This window comes from Hipposideros armiger, unplaced genomic scaffold (genome assembly GCF_001890085.2).
Source record: "Hipposideros armiger isolate ML-2016 unplaced genomic scaffold, ASM189008v1 scaffold_718, whole genome shotgun sequence".
NCBI lineage: Eukaryota > Metazoa > Chordata > Mammalia > Chiroptera > Hipposideridae > Hipposideros > Hipposideros armiger.
Window position 1 is genome coordinate 710468 of NW_017732068.1, and position 15012 is coordinate 725479.

The following is a 15012-nucleotide window of genomic DNA, read 5'->3' on the forward strand; positions in this document are numbered from 1 at the left end:
ATATATATATATATATATATATTTAAAGTCAGATTGAGAGCAATCCTAAAAGAAAATGAAAGAAATGGGGCAATGTGTTAGAAAGTGATTTGGATACCATTCAGATGGATTTGTCACAGGAGGCCTCTCAAAGAGCCAGAGACATAGCATTTCGTGTAGAGGGAGCAACACATGCAAAAGATTTCAAAAAGAGATGTGTGTGGTGTGTTTTAAAAACTGAAAGGAAATCAGCAGACTTGGTGATCAAGAAGGGTAGTTATAAGAAATCAGACAAGGAGGCAAGGCCTGAATCATATGTAGGATTTTACAAGCCTTGGTAATAGTAAGTTTGGTTTCGGTTCTAAATGGAATGGGAAGCTATTTAAGGTTTTTAAGTGGGGAAGACACATGATCTAATAGACCCTTTAAAAAATACCACTCTGGCTACTCAGGGGAGAAATGATTTAAGGGATTGAGGGTAAAAGAAGGAAGGTGGGAAGAGAAGGCTCTTGCATTAGTCTTCATGAAAGATGACTGGGTTAGAGTTGACAGTGGAGATGCAGAAAAGTGAACACATCAAGACATAATTTTGAGGTAGAGAGTGAGGGAAAAGGAGGAATTAATGGATTTTTTGCTTGTTTTTTACTTACAGAAACTAGAAAAAGTAGCAGCATCTAACGATAAAAGGCAGACTGGGGGAATGAATGAGGGTTACATTTCCACTTAGGTGATTGGATGAAAAAGGGGAAGAGACTTGGGAACAACAGATTATGACTTATTTTTAGGATCTGTTGAGCTTGGGGATCCTGGGGGTCATCAGAAAAAGATCTTCAGTAGACAATTAGATAGAAGGCTCTAGAACCCAGGAATGAGAGAGCCTGGAGAATTTGAGACCCACTAGTCAATATGAGTTACGGGCACAAATTACATTATCTATGGAGCTTCTGTTGAGTAAGAATATGCAAGAATAAGTACAAAAGCCCACCTGTGTAACACCAACTTCCCAGAGATTGGTAGAGAAAGAGGAGCCAAGAATAAAGAAAAAAAAAAAAACATATGCAACCAAAGATGTAGGAGAAAAGAACCAGCAGAAATAGGTGTTTATGGATGTCAAGAAAGTAAAGCAATTCAAGAAAGAAATCATGATTCATGATTTCAAGTGAGAGAAATGTCATAACTCTACTTGTCTTTCTGAGAGTTTACAGAGCCATCTATTTGTCTTGTACACCCTGACAGAATCTGATACAGAACTATCACAAAGTAGATATCAATATATCAACCAGCCTGTGTTTTTTGAGTCAGGCATTGAACTGGAAACCTTATACCTTCAGAGGTTTTGCAAACTAGCTGGGGAAAACTAGCTACAAATACAAATGGATAATCAAGTAAGGCCCTGTTTAATGAACGCCAAAGAAATGGAACAGGTAATATGTACTACTGAAGAACCAAGAGGGGAAGAAGTCGCAGAGAAATGTGGTAGTCAGGGAAGCCTTCACAAATGAAATAACTCTTGATTCAGGCCTCAAGGGTTGGATGAGATTGAGCTAGGCAGAAAAGGGTCTTTCCAAGTAGTGGAAATGACAATGAAAAAAAGTACAAGGAAACTAAGACTTAAATTCATACTAAGTCTGTCTGGGTCAGAATGCCAAAGTGGAAGAGGAGCTTTTCTATAGAACATGCTATTTGTAAGCTGGAAAGCCTTAGAGACAACTTAATTCAATACTTCTGTTTATATACAGATGACAACCTAGACAAGGTTACATTTGTTTAAATCCACAAGCCTCTTCAATGGCAGAGCCAGTAGGAGGTAAGGCAAAAATACAAGATTGGTATCGGATTCAGAGAAGCCTTGAAAAACAATCATAAATAAATACAATGGACCTTGTCAACAAAGAAAAGCCATTGAAATTTTGAGAAAAAAGGAAGTAAAATGTAAGATTAACCAGCAGGCAGTGTGCAAAGGTGGTACCAAAAGCAGGGAATTTTGGTGACCCCCTCAGCCTTTTTTACCTGGGATTTCTCATCTGAACAACAACACAAAACGGAACAACAAAAAGATCTGAGTGACTGTTTTCTCCATTGTCAGAAACAATGGTATGTAACTAGTACCAGTCCTGTCTAGATGTACAGGCCAGAGGTTAATTCTGGGGTTTAGGGCCTTAGGGCATTAGGGCTTGATTCTTTTTTAGAATGCTGGTTGAGAAAGGCTGACAGAACAAGGAAAGGACAGATATGAAAGACATTGCAAATAGAATTTGGCAACTGATAAGATAGCATATATGGCTTTCATGAAGGAAGGAAGAGTAACTGGGAATGCTGGGAATGTGCTGGTCTGCAAAAGACATTGTCAAAAGTAGGAGTCAGAGGTCTAATCTAGGGAGAAAATAATTAGTTTAACATGACACTTTCTGAGGTGACAACCACGAATAAAAGGAAAAATAATATTTTTAATATCTGTAGATCTTCAATTATGGGAAAGTTAATTTGTCTGTTGGTTTTCCCGTGGCTCTTATAGTTTGGTCCTTTAGGGATGGATTTTTACCATATGCCCAAGTTCAGTAAAAGTAACATTTTGATAAGCTATACTTAATAAAATAAACTTCAGTTTGTACACAAGCCAATCAGTTTCCAGTGATACTAGAATGATAATATAGGAGAATTATAGAAGCTTGCAGGAAAACTCTTAATCACTGAAATATAATTTAGCATAAAATAAGACAATGTCTGTGATAACAAAATTGGAATTTCTTTTTTTAGCCAAGAATCAATAGGTTTCTTCCCACATAAGTGAGGATAAAATTGATTTGGTCCTAAGTATGCTTAAGTATACTTAAGTATACTGGTGCCCAAACTTTTCAGATTCTTTCCTGAATACTCTTGTTCTTGGGCTTATTGTATCTTTTAGATGACATCCAGAAGTGAAGTCTGCACCATTTGTGGTCATTAATGTTCTCATACAGGTTTCATTCAAGGGTTATGGCCTAATTCCAAATTCTATTGGAGTCATTCTATTTTATAACTCCTACCCCCTTTTCAATTATAATCTTCATTTCCTCCTCTATACTGGTTTTACCCCAAAGATGTAAAATATGAAGTTCAAGATGGAAGAAAGAATATGCAAGAAACTGTCCTGTTATCACCCTGTGTCTTTCAATGAGAGACAACAAAGGAACGGGGAACACGGAATTTAGATTAGCACGAACAATGTTCAAATGAATGCTAAATATCAACCTGATTCCTCCAGAGTAGCTTTCCCAGGTGATAGAGAAAACAGAATCCTTGTGATTCAAGGGTTAAGGGTAAGGTTCTGAGGATCTTACTCTTTAGAAAAAAATATATTTGAATAAACCAAACCCCTAAGTGAGATTTGACTAAAGAAAGAGTCACTATTTTTTAATTGAGATAATACCATTCTCTCCTTCCTTTTGAATTACAAATTTCAGAATTTTTTAGAACTATTAACCCAATAAAACTCTGGAAGAAAAATTCTCCAAATGCCTAGGTGTAGATTAAGTGAGGGAAGTTTATGATGTACCACTTATGAGGCCTCACTATTCCTTTACATCTCTCAAATAAAATACTATTTATTTTTTTTCCATTGATTTGAAGAAAAAGGATTTTGAAGTGCAATGTCCACCCTAAATATACTCGATGCCTATTTCCCTTCCCCCATTAGAACCCTGTAAGAGTCTGGATAACCAAAGTGGGCTACCCTCAATACAACTTTTTGTAGAAATCTAACTGCAAGTTAATTATTTAGAAACCGAGAATTTTCTCTTCAAAAAATTCTGCCTTGATTTTTTCTTTCCTTTAAAAAAAAATTAAAAAAAAATATAATGGAAACAATTGCCTCTCCTGGAGTTTGAGTACAACTGTGGAATGCATCCTTTGGAACAAGTGCTAAGGATCTAACTTGGCAATGAATTTTACTTCTCAGCATATTCTCCAAGCAGACAAATTAGTTTCTGAACCAAAGCAAAATAGGAGTGGGAAGAAGATTTACATTCTAGCAGCTCCTAATCTAGGTTAGTTCCTAGGCTAATTGTGCTAAGAGATTCTGAAGCCATTTAGAAAAGCAGCCAATCCTTGAGTTTGCTTAACCTTTGGAGATAATTTTATTTATTTTCTCTTTGCCCCACCCAGCTCCTTTATATAGTCATTAATGGGAAGATATGAGGGTCTTTTACATTTTCACTTAAAAATAACATTTTTGAATAGTTATTAGAACTGGGATTACAAATAATGGATGTAAGGCTAATTGCCCAAATTCTGCATTTAGAGCAAACTGGTGCATATGGAGACAACAGCTCAATATTTTAGAAAGTGCCAATTTGCTAAAAATAGATAAATATGATGATTATTGCTGGAATTAATTCAAGAACATTCAAAATGAGATGACTAATATAAAGGAGAATTTCTCTGATATAAATCCAAGGGAGATGTTTTATACCCATTATTGACAAATACTTTCACAGAAACAGATCCCACAAACTAAAAAAAGAAAAGAGAACTAAGCTACACCATGACAAATTAGCAAGAACATATGGTAGCTAGTATTCCACGTAGACAAATGGTACCTGCCAGAGTTCAGTTTCTGAAAGACAGTGAAAAACTTGTGCCTGTCAACTCCAAGTGTAGAGATTTACCCTACCCTTTCTTTTTTTAGGTATAAAAGCTCAAGAGATCAGTTAGTTACCTGTGTGGTTACTGCTTCTTTTCAGAATCATTAGCGATGATTACCTACCAACAATAATATATACTACAGACCAAAATGAAAACAACCAAAGGGAAAATTTAGTGGTCTACCACATTTGAGCTAAGTCCCTCCTGATCTGGATAGCTAGCTACCTTACTACAGGTATACATGCAGGAGACTCAATCAAATTACTGTCTCATAGGTGTGGCCTTTCAGAATTGTGTCTAAACCATGTGACCTGGTCCTTCCTCTAGTCAGAGATTCAGAAATGATTGGTCTATTGGTAACTAGCTGACCAAAGAAAGACCAATCAGATTCATTAATCTTCATTTTTTTTCTCTAATTCCACCCCTCAACTCTCCCCGCCCCCCTCTGTATTTCTACCTCTCACTTAGAATTTCAAATGGAGAGACAAACAGCTAGGGTTATTAGTTACTAAGTCTTTTAAAGCTGGGCTCCAGAAAGAAACTTTATGAATTCTTATTGTTGAGGTTCCCAAATCTACTATGCTGGTTCCCCTAAGTTTAAAAAGTATTTTTCAAAATATGCATGATATTAATTGTTCTATTTTAGACTTTTGGCTTCTAGGAAAAACAGAATCTTTTTAGACAAACTTGATCTAATTATTATACTTAAAACTATTTTGAAATATTATCCATGTATTAAGAAACAAGAGTCTTCAGTTTGCAAAATCCCATTGCTTATATGAGATTTTGATCAACTTAGTTTTGTTACATTGATAACTGATCCCAGTCAACTAGGGACACAGGAGAACTGAAATGTGCTTTGTAGAGATCCTGTGAGCTTAGAAAATTATTCATGGCATTCAGAATTGAGTTGGAAAAGGTTCAGAATTATATACCACTTCTGATCAAGGTTAATTTCCGATGTATTCAGGAACCCTAAAGTTCTATGAAAAATGGTGCTCAGGTGGTAACCTCTGAACTTCCCCCAATCAGGCTTCACCCCATTTTCAGCTTTCCAACCAGTCCCATATTCCCTCTCTACTCTTCTGCTTGACTGGGCCCTCATGTGATGGATGTGAGCACAGCATGCCTGGTAATATTAATGCTGAGACCCAGTTTGGAAGTGAGGTAAGGGTGGGGATGGGAATAAAGGAGAAGCGGCCAACATAGCAAATGGAGAAGAGAAATATAAATATGAAGAAAAGACTAAAACATAAAAGATAAAAAGAAATAAAGTTCATTTTTCTAATGTATTTGAACTGATCCTTGGGGTCTTGTGACAAAGATATACTATGCTCCCATTCACTAGCATGGTTAATATTTACCCTGTAGAGAACAGGAGAGAAGAGATGAAAATGGAGGATCTGTATCTGTACTTTACACAGAGGATACTTCTTTGCATAGAACCATGAATACTTTAAGTTTCAATATGTGGAATTCCTCAATAACATCCTACACTTGAAAAACACATGTTTGAAAAACACTTTTATTTTTATAACTTTATTTGAGCCTCAAACCAACCTAGTAAAAACGACAAGTCGGGAATTAGAGTGTTCTTTTTATGAGTCCACTACATAGATGAATAAACTGAGTCTCAGGATAATTAAGTTATTTACCCAAGATCACATGACAAGCAATTGGCAGAGCCAGGTCTAGAACTCAAGGGAAAGGTTTATTCCACTACAAAGACATGAAACAGGACATTAAACAAACAATGTCTAAGAAAATAAGATCTGTAAATCATTAAGGGTAGGAAATCTGGAAGGTCAGACCCCCATACTACAATGAAAACTCACCGCAAGTGTGCTGCTCTGATCTAAGCGGACAGGGGAGGGAACTGTAACCTTGACCACATCACCTTGGGAGGAGGACCAATCGATGAGTGCATTTACAGCCAGCTTTGAATTGGTACATGAGAATGGCCTTCTGTCCCAAACATCTCCCCAATGGCCCATCATGATGACCCTTCCCTTCCTACGTTTATTACCTCAGTAAATGTTTATTTACGGAGAAGTTAATATGTGCCAGACATAGCTTAAAATGCCTGTTTTGTCTAAAACATCCACTTGGAAAGTTGGACAGGACAACTTTTTTCTGAAAGTTTTTTGCATAGCCTCACCCACTAAACACTAGTATGAGATAGTATTACCTAATCAGGAAAACTCTACTCAGATCTGAGAGGAGGAGAAAATAAATAGAAAAACTCAAAGAAAGAGATGGAAAGATATTGAAAGCAATGTGCCAGATATAGAATAAGAGTGTGGAGATTGGGAAACTCCTCAACTTTAGCAGCTGAAGACAAATTTCACCTATAAATCACTTTGTCTTACTGCTCTTCTCAAGGCCATGCCAACTCAGTCATAGAAAAACATACGATCTGGAGTCTGGCAAGGAGCATTTTCATGGAAAGCTGTGGTTGCCATTGGCCCCACATTGGCCACAACAAGCCTACTTCTGAATCCAAATCCCTTCAGTCTAATTTTATCTTTCAAACCTAAGAAAGATAAAATTGATCTGATTTTCCATCATTTAACAGATGCTTGAAGGACTGACTGCTTACCATTCAATCTCCCTTTACCTTCATGCGAGACTTTTCTTTGAGGAATATTATTATGTGGATACTTTGGAGGAAAGGAAAGAAACCCAAATGAAAATAAAATTAATTCTTGAACACAAGCCCCCTGAGCATAGACCAGCATATTTCAAACTTTTTGTGGTGAAAGAACTAAACCAACTAAGAGTAGCAATGGAATGAGTCAAGGTTTATTTGGGAAAGTGTTATTTGGGAAAGCAACAAGAATAAGCACTTGGGTCCAAAAGGTAGGGTACCAGGAGACCCAAGACTACAGTAACTATGCATCTTTCCTGGGACTCTGCTAACCTCAGAGGGTGGGGCTATATATTGGTTGGTGGGGGAGGAGGACATCAAAGGGAGGTTTCCAGATAATACCAGTATGGTAGTTTGGAGAAACACAATATTAATGGGCTCATTTTGTGCCTGCTTTCATTAAAAAGTGATGGTTATCATCCCAGGTCAATAATAAGAATCAATGATAATCAGCTCTACTTCAAAATTTGATGCCAATAAATTAAATTAAAAAAATACTAGCGGCTCCACCCATTTAGAGATGCTACAACTTCTAGAAAGTCTGTAAACCTGATTCCATATTCATTTAGCAAACATTATCTATAGTTAAAACTAGTTACTGTATTTGGCAAGTATTGTAGTAGGCACTGGAGATACAAAAATAATTAAGATTCTACCCTTTCCTTTAAGTAGCTCACAGTATGGACACTAGTATGTGAAAGAAAAAAAACCCAAACCAAACCAAATGCTATATAGTGCAACAAGTGATATAATAGTGACATTACAAAATATAGCATAGTCACAAGGAAGGTAGATAGAAGAAAATTTAGGGAGGCCAAGAATGGCTTCAAAGCTCTAACTATTAGAGAGCAAATTAGAATTTTTTCTAGGCTGAGAGGGAGTATAATGTGGAAAGAGAGTACTGTATGAGGTAGGCACCAAGACCTGAAAAATTGATGTGGTGTCATAAGGTGAAAAAAAGTGTTTAAAGATGGCGCTGGAAAGGTAGACAAGACTAGATCATGTCATCTATGCTGAGCAATTTGTATTTTAGCTTACAGTTAACAGGCAACCATTAGAGGACTTTAAGGAGAAAAATCATATGACCAAATCTGTGTTAGGTAAAGATAAGTTGGAGTGACCGGTTAGCTCAGTTGGTTAGAGTGTGGTGCTAATAACACCAAAGTTGCTGGTTTGATCCCCGCATGGACCACTGTGAGCTGCACTCTCTTTAAAAGAGTGAACTATGCCATTGTAGCATGAAAGCAATGTGTAACCAACGATGATGGCTGGCCCCCCCCCAAAAAAAGGGTAAGATAAATGCAGTGTTATTTGCAAGGAGAATTGAAGGGGCTCAAGATGGAGGTAGGGAGTCCATATAAGAAGCTATTGTCTTTGTCCAGGTGAGAGGTAATGAAAGTCTGAACCAGGTTATTTGTGGTGGTGTTGAAAAGCAGAGGATGGATTCAAAATCTTTTTAACTAGAATCCAAGGATTTATTGGGTCATCGGGAAAGTCATGACGTATTTTTCTATGTTTTTTAATGCAAAAATATGTCATGACTTTCTGATGGCCCAATAGTAACTGGATGTAGGGACTGAAAAAAAGGACCATGTTTAGGATTACTCCCAAGTCTCTTAAAAGCTGGATAGATAGTGTGATATATAGGGTAGGAATCTGGAAGAAGACTAAATGGCACAGAACACAAGACACTGAGTTATGATTTTTGTATACAATGAATACGGCTATTTCTTAAATTCTTAAACAGAGATGCCTATGGATCAGGAGCTCGGGAGAGGTATCCAGCACACAGATTTGGAAATCACACAGGTGGTTAAAACTCCAACCATGAATGAGATCACCAAGAACTGGTGTGTCAAGTGAGAAGAGAAATGGATCAAGATCATGAACCAGAAGATTAATTAATATTTTGGCTAGAAGAGAGTGAAAGAAGCCAGCAAAGAAGACTGAGGTGGACCTATCTGAGAGGGAGGAAAATGAGGAGAGCTATCATGGGGTTCAAATGAGGAGTTTCAGGAAGAAGGATAGATAACAACACAAAACACCAGAGACATCAAATAATACATAAAATGAATAAGAGTCAGTGGATGTGGTATCTTTTTCAATATATTTCAATGGAATTATGGGAACAGAAGCCTTATTAAGGTAAACGGAATAATGAATGGGAAATGATGAAGAGGAGAAAGTGAGTGGGGAGAGTGCTTTTACTTTGTTCTAAAAGAAGGGTGAGACAGAGCACTATAGAGATGGGGACAGGAGAGTCAGAAGAAGGTCCTTTAAGATGGAAGAGACAAGGGGCCGGCCAAGTGGTTCAGTTGGTTAAGAGCTTGCTCAAGAGTGCGAGCTCTGAGAAACAGGTTGCCAGTTCAATTCACACATGGGCCAGTGAGCTGCGCCCGTGCTGAGCTGCCGCTGGGCTGCCAACAGGTGGCAGGATGGCTCAGCTGGTGAGGGCATGTGCTCCTAACAACAAGGTTGCCTGTTCGAGATGGTTGGCTATGCCTGCCCACAACTAAGGACTGAACTCAACACCTTGAACTAAGTTGATGCCCGGGTGGCTCAGGGGATAGGGCATGCACTCTTAACAACAAGGCTGCTGGTCTGACTTCCTCATGCGATGGTGGCTACACCCACCTGCAACTAACTGAACACAGCACCTTGAGCTGAGCGGCACAACTGGACTTGGAGCTGAGCTTGCTGCGCCCTCCACAACTAAGATTGAAGGGCAAAAACTTGGCTGTTCCCCTCCCCCAATTCCCCAATACAATCTAAAAAAAATGATGAAGGAGACAAGAGCATATTTGTAGGCTATAGGGAAAGAAGTCAATACAGCAGGAGAGGAAACCCCAAGAGGGAATAGGGCATGATGGAATGAGATTCTGCAGGAAAAAGTAGGAGAAGCAAGAGTACAAGCAGAGGAATCATGTGACAAGAAGGAACTACTCACTAAGAGAAAAAAGGCAGTAGGCAGTATAGTAGGCACTGAGCAATCCTGAAAAACCGGCCGTTCTAAACCAAGCCTCACATTGCAAAACTTGGACAGAAAACTTTTCTTACATTTGCCTTGATCTTTTTTTCACATTAATTTTGTGTAATCTCTACAAATATCCCTTAAGGTAAGCAGAGTGGGATTTTTGCTTGTTTTTTATTTTGTTTTTGCTTTTTAGTCTCCATCTTCTAGGAGGAAACCAAAGCCCAAGGTTATGCCATTCATTCAAGACCACAGAATCAGTAAGTTTCATAAACTAAGGACTCTCCACACAGTGCTCTTCCCAACACCTCAGAAAATGTTACAAAGATTTCAATGGCAACCTGACCATGCTTGAGAAATTCAGAAGGGAGAATCCCTGCCCGAAATCACTCCTTAGATTGACAACAGTCACGCTTGGTTGCCTGACTGCCTCTATGGCAGCTGACAAAGAAGTGAATGCTGTATCTTCGCTTGAGATGACCTGGGTATGTGCATCCTTTGACATGTTCCTTTAATATTAGAGGGCAATTTTAAACATTTGGTTAATATATATGCTCTACTCTTGCCTGAAAGGAAACCCCCCTTCCTTATGGGGCCAGGTAAAACTCTAGTATACAAAAGTATCAGGCCCAGGCATAACACTCACAATTTCGCTAAGAGGGAAGCAAAGAGGACCACTTGCCACTCTCCCTCTCAGTGAATAGGAGCAGTGCCCTTTAACATAAAACATGAAAGGAGGTTTCTATAGTTTTGCCAGCTCAGCAAGAGAAAAAATTAACCCTACATGTTCTTATCCCAGGTTCCTCCGCATGGGTGGGGACGGAGGGACCAGAATTACAGACTACCAGTGAGAGACAGCAAAGCTCATTGTGTATGAGTTAGAAGGAATTTCAGTCACCAGATAGCAACACATTTCTAGATTTGCCATGCATTTTCTAAGGTTCTCTGCAAGTCCAGACAATTTGACAGAAAAAGGAAAAACAGCCCTTTTAAGTGATTTCTTCTGTTTAAATTTGGAAGTGTGTGGTAGAAATCAGCATTCAAAAAAAAAACGAACAGTTTCAATTATATTAAGTTGAATGCCTTATTTAATTAATTCACTTAGTCCCTGGGTGACACTGGGTGTGGCTCAGCAAGATTTAGGAGGAATCCAATCTATCTCTAGGAGGAATGAATGGTCTGCACCAGGCAGCAAGGCGGCATCCTTCCACACCTTTCTCACACTGCAAGGGAAAGGCGAGGCTGGAATTCTAAACCACAGACCACACTCTCTAAGAGAAGAATGGTTTGTTGTATGAGGAAAAAGGCAGATGTTCGTGGCCTTGAAGATGGGGGGTGGAGGGGCTACTTGCTTGCATTGCTATTCTTTACACTTCAATTACAAATTAAAGCCCTTATTTTTAAACAAAGGAAATACCTCTCAGTTTTCTTGCTTTTGTGGATGCAGATCCTATCTTGCAAGTTTTTCATCATCTGCAATACGCATGGTAATTAAGCTATTGAAAGTTAGCCCCAAGATATTTGAAAATCATAAGCCAATACAATCTCGGGGATTCTTTTATTTTATCCCTCCTTTACCCACTCCTTTATCATCTTCTCATCTCCACCCTACTCCCATTCTCTTCCTCCTGCTGTAATAGTCGATGGTGGTAGGTAATTAATGACCAATAAAGATCATTTATGCTTTCTTCTCACCCATGGGCAACATATTACAACTCAAAAATCCAAGATTGCCTCTTTACGCTGCTCAAGTGGAAGAGGAAGGAAGTGCCTCCTCTCCAGCCCCCGCCCACGTTTCTGCTGGATCTCATGGGTGTGGCAGAGTTTAGACCTTTGCAGGGTTTTGCCCTTGTTTAGTCCCAGTTAAGGACGAGGATGATGAATAGATGCCAGAAGAGAGAGAAACACAGTCGGGTTCTGCCATGAATGATCATGAATGATACAGGATCATTTCACCCACAAACAGGGAACCAGTGTGACACTTAAGTACTCACACTATATAAATGCCAGTCAGCGTAGTGTGGAGCCCACGCCCTGAACACACCATTTCCTTCAGTCTGATTTAATGCTACCCTAAATGCTGAGTACTTACGTGACTGACACACAACAGTGGTAAGTAGGGAATGTGGCCATTTCACACAGAAGCACACATTTATAAAATGCATGGGCAAAACAGGACAATTGCTATACCTCTCCTTCTCTCTCCTGAATATAAATTATGCTAAAACACAGGCAGGCATGTGGAAGCCATACAGAGCACATGCATGACTGCTATATATGAAGTGTGCAGAGATTATACACATTTACATGCCAATTTAGACAACTCTCTAAATACACGATTTCAGCTTCATCACTTTGCACATCCCAGTGAACACTTGGGGCTGTCACTGAGATAGAACACTGATGCAGGTAGCTGTCCCCTTTTGGGGAAGGGAATTCCTTTAGCCTCAATTCCCTTTCTAAAAATCATGCCTGGTTTCCTTTGTCGAAGGAAAGGTATGTGTGTATACTTGTAGGTGTATACACAGAGTGGCAAAAAGTTGTAAACCGGCATATTTTCCTTTTCAAAATTAAAGCTTTTTTTAAATGACTAGCACTGGCTTCCTTAGGGCTCTGCCTTCCTAAATTTTATTTCCCCAGCTCGCCAGTGGGGCAACCCTCAGGACGTTTCCTTGACAGTGTGCTTAACCCAGCCACCTGTATCTACTGCATTTATGTATTAGAAGGAACGAAGACAAGGAGAGGAAGTGTCTTGGTTTGAAAAATGAGAGCCAATGGAAGCATCAATCTCTAGAACCACAGAGCAGTCAGTTTAGGAAACTACAGCATGTAAGACTCTCGCTGTTCCCCAAACACCCCTACACAAACCACACACAAAATTTCACGTACCTGTTGTTAGCTAGCCACTTATTTATTTATTTATTTATTTATTTATTTATTTATTTATTTATTTATTTATTTATTTATTTATTTATGCTGTACCTCTCCACCCTCTCCACCCACTGCTATGACATTCTGTTTCAGTCTCTCTTCCCCTTCCTCTTCCTTCTCCTTCATCCTCACTCCCCACCCCTCCTTTCAGGGCGCTGGCTAAATGTGCAAAGCTGGCAGGCTGTTTCTTCTCCACTCCCCCCCCCACCCCCTTCGGATTCAGAGAGAGTATTACGAATTGCCCAATATCCATCCAATACCTGCACAGGCATAATGCCCAATTCCTGTCTCTTGCCCCCATCTCTAAGGCAATCAATCTGCAAAGGGCTTCTTTGACCAAGGCTGCCTCCCCTCCCACGGGCACGCACACACACACACACACACACACACACACACACACACGCACAAACACACACTCACCCACACCCCACACCCATTTTTCTCCTTAACCTTCGCCAAAATCTCTAAACGTGTTCCAACAAATGTTTGAAAGCTTGGTTTGGCGAACGCCACGGCACCGTGGGTTCCTGCGGAATACCATGCTCGCCATGCCTCTCCACTCTCACCCCAGTCAAGTTTCTAAAATGTCTTTCAAGAAATAAGTGAGCAATTTGAAATGGAAGAAAAACCTGGGCAGTGGGGGAGGGAGGAAGGGAGGGGACTCGGGCTCTCACTCATCTGGTATGTGCCCCTCTCCCTGATGAACATGAGTCACCACGCTTATTATCCAGAATGTTAGCCCATCTCTAGTCACTGACAATTCGAGGAAAGATGCAAGGGAAAAGGGGAGAAAATACCCGATTTCCAACAGGTAACACTCGGCTCGTCTTTCTCATCGGAGCTCAGAGCTCCTAGGGGCGTGGTCCACCCTCTGCTCGGACCAGCTGGTGCACAATCGGCTTACGGGGGTTTCCCCTTTCCACACGGCCAATTTCTCCCCCAGCCCCAGTTGTCTTTAGATTTTCTTTTTGAGAAAAAAAAATTCCAAATCGGTTTCATTCATTCCTTGAAAAATAAATAAATAAATAAATAAAACCTTCACATGTTCTTCCATTAACACCTGCGCCCATTTGAGGCGCAGGCATGTAGGAAATAAGGCTTCTTCCGCAGCACATGTGACAAAAATTGTAGGACAGAGCAAGCAATACTTATTACTGAATATTATTCCTTCGATCCTGCTTCTTGCAAATTATATAAAGGGTTGCCTCCCTATCTTGTAGGTAGCGCCCACGTCTTTCCCCCCACACCCCTTTCTATATCCAAACCCGCAAAACCGGAGACCTGAAATGCTGAACATTTACTAATAGCCCCCTCCCCCCCAAAAAAATATTTCTTATTTCTAGCCCAACAGGCGTATTTTTTCCTAACCTCATCCTAATTAATAGCAGCATTCCAAAACCAGAGCATGAGAGACAGACTAGAATAAAAGCTAAGATGCAACCCTCAGCTCCCATATGCTAAGAAAACGCGAGCACCATGGCCAGAGCAGAGGCAGTTAAAATATTTTTTTTTCTGCCTGTACAGGGAAATACTGTACTCTGGTAATTTCACATCAGCAAGAAGTAAAAATCTTAGCTCTACCTGTTTGGTTCTTCTCATACAGCACAGCATGGTTGTATCGTCCCTTGCCTTCTTCCTGCCTTCTCTCCTTTCCTCCTCTCTTTCTTATTCCCCCCCTCTCCACCTCTTTTCTGCTAGCTAGCTCACTCGCTCTCTCGCGCTAGCGCGCTCTCTCCCTCCCTCCCTCTCTCTCTCTCTCCCTCACACACACCAGGGCAGTTAGCAGCAACTGTAAGGTCCACAGCTATTGCTCATCGCACATGCTCTCTTCTCTCTCTTCTCTCTCTCTCTTCACTCTCTC

General features: G+C 39.9%; 1 protein-coding gene across 2 annotated transcripts in view; it reads right to left on the bottom strand.

Moving 5' to 3' along the window:
• The window catches only part of GAP43 (growth associated protein 43), a 98446-nt gene extending 83434 nt beyond the window's left edge, over positions 1–15012 (bottom strand). Inside the window, exon 1 of one of the 2 annotated variants that reach the window (XM_019627179.1) lies at positions 14733–15012. In XM_019627179.1, the coding sequence (XP_019482724.1) occupies positions 14733–14762 (30 nt within the window). In that variant the 5' untranslated portion in view covers positions 14763–15012. The remainder of the gene's footprint in view (positions 1–14732) is intronic. The other variant, XM_019627180.1, reaches the window with a different exon arrangement.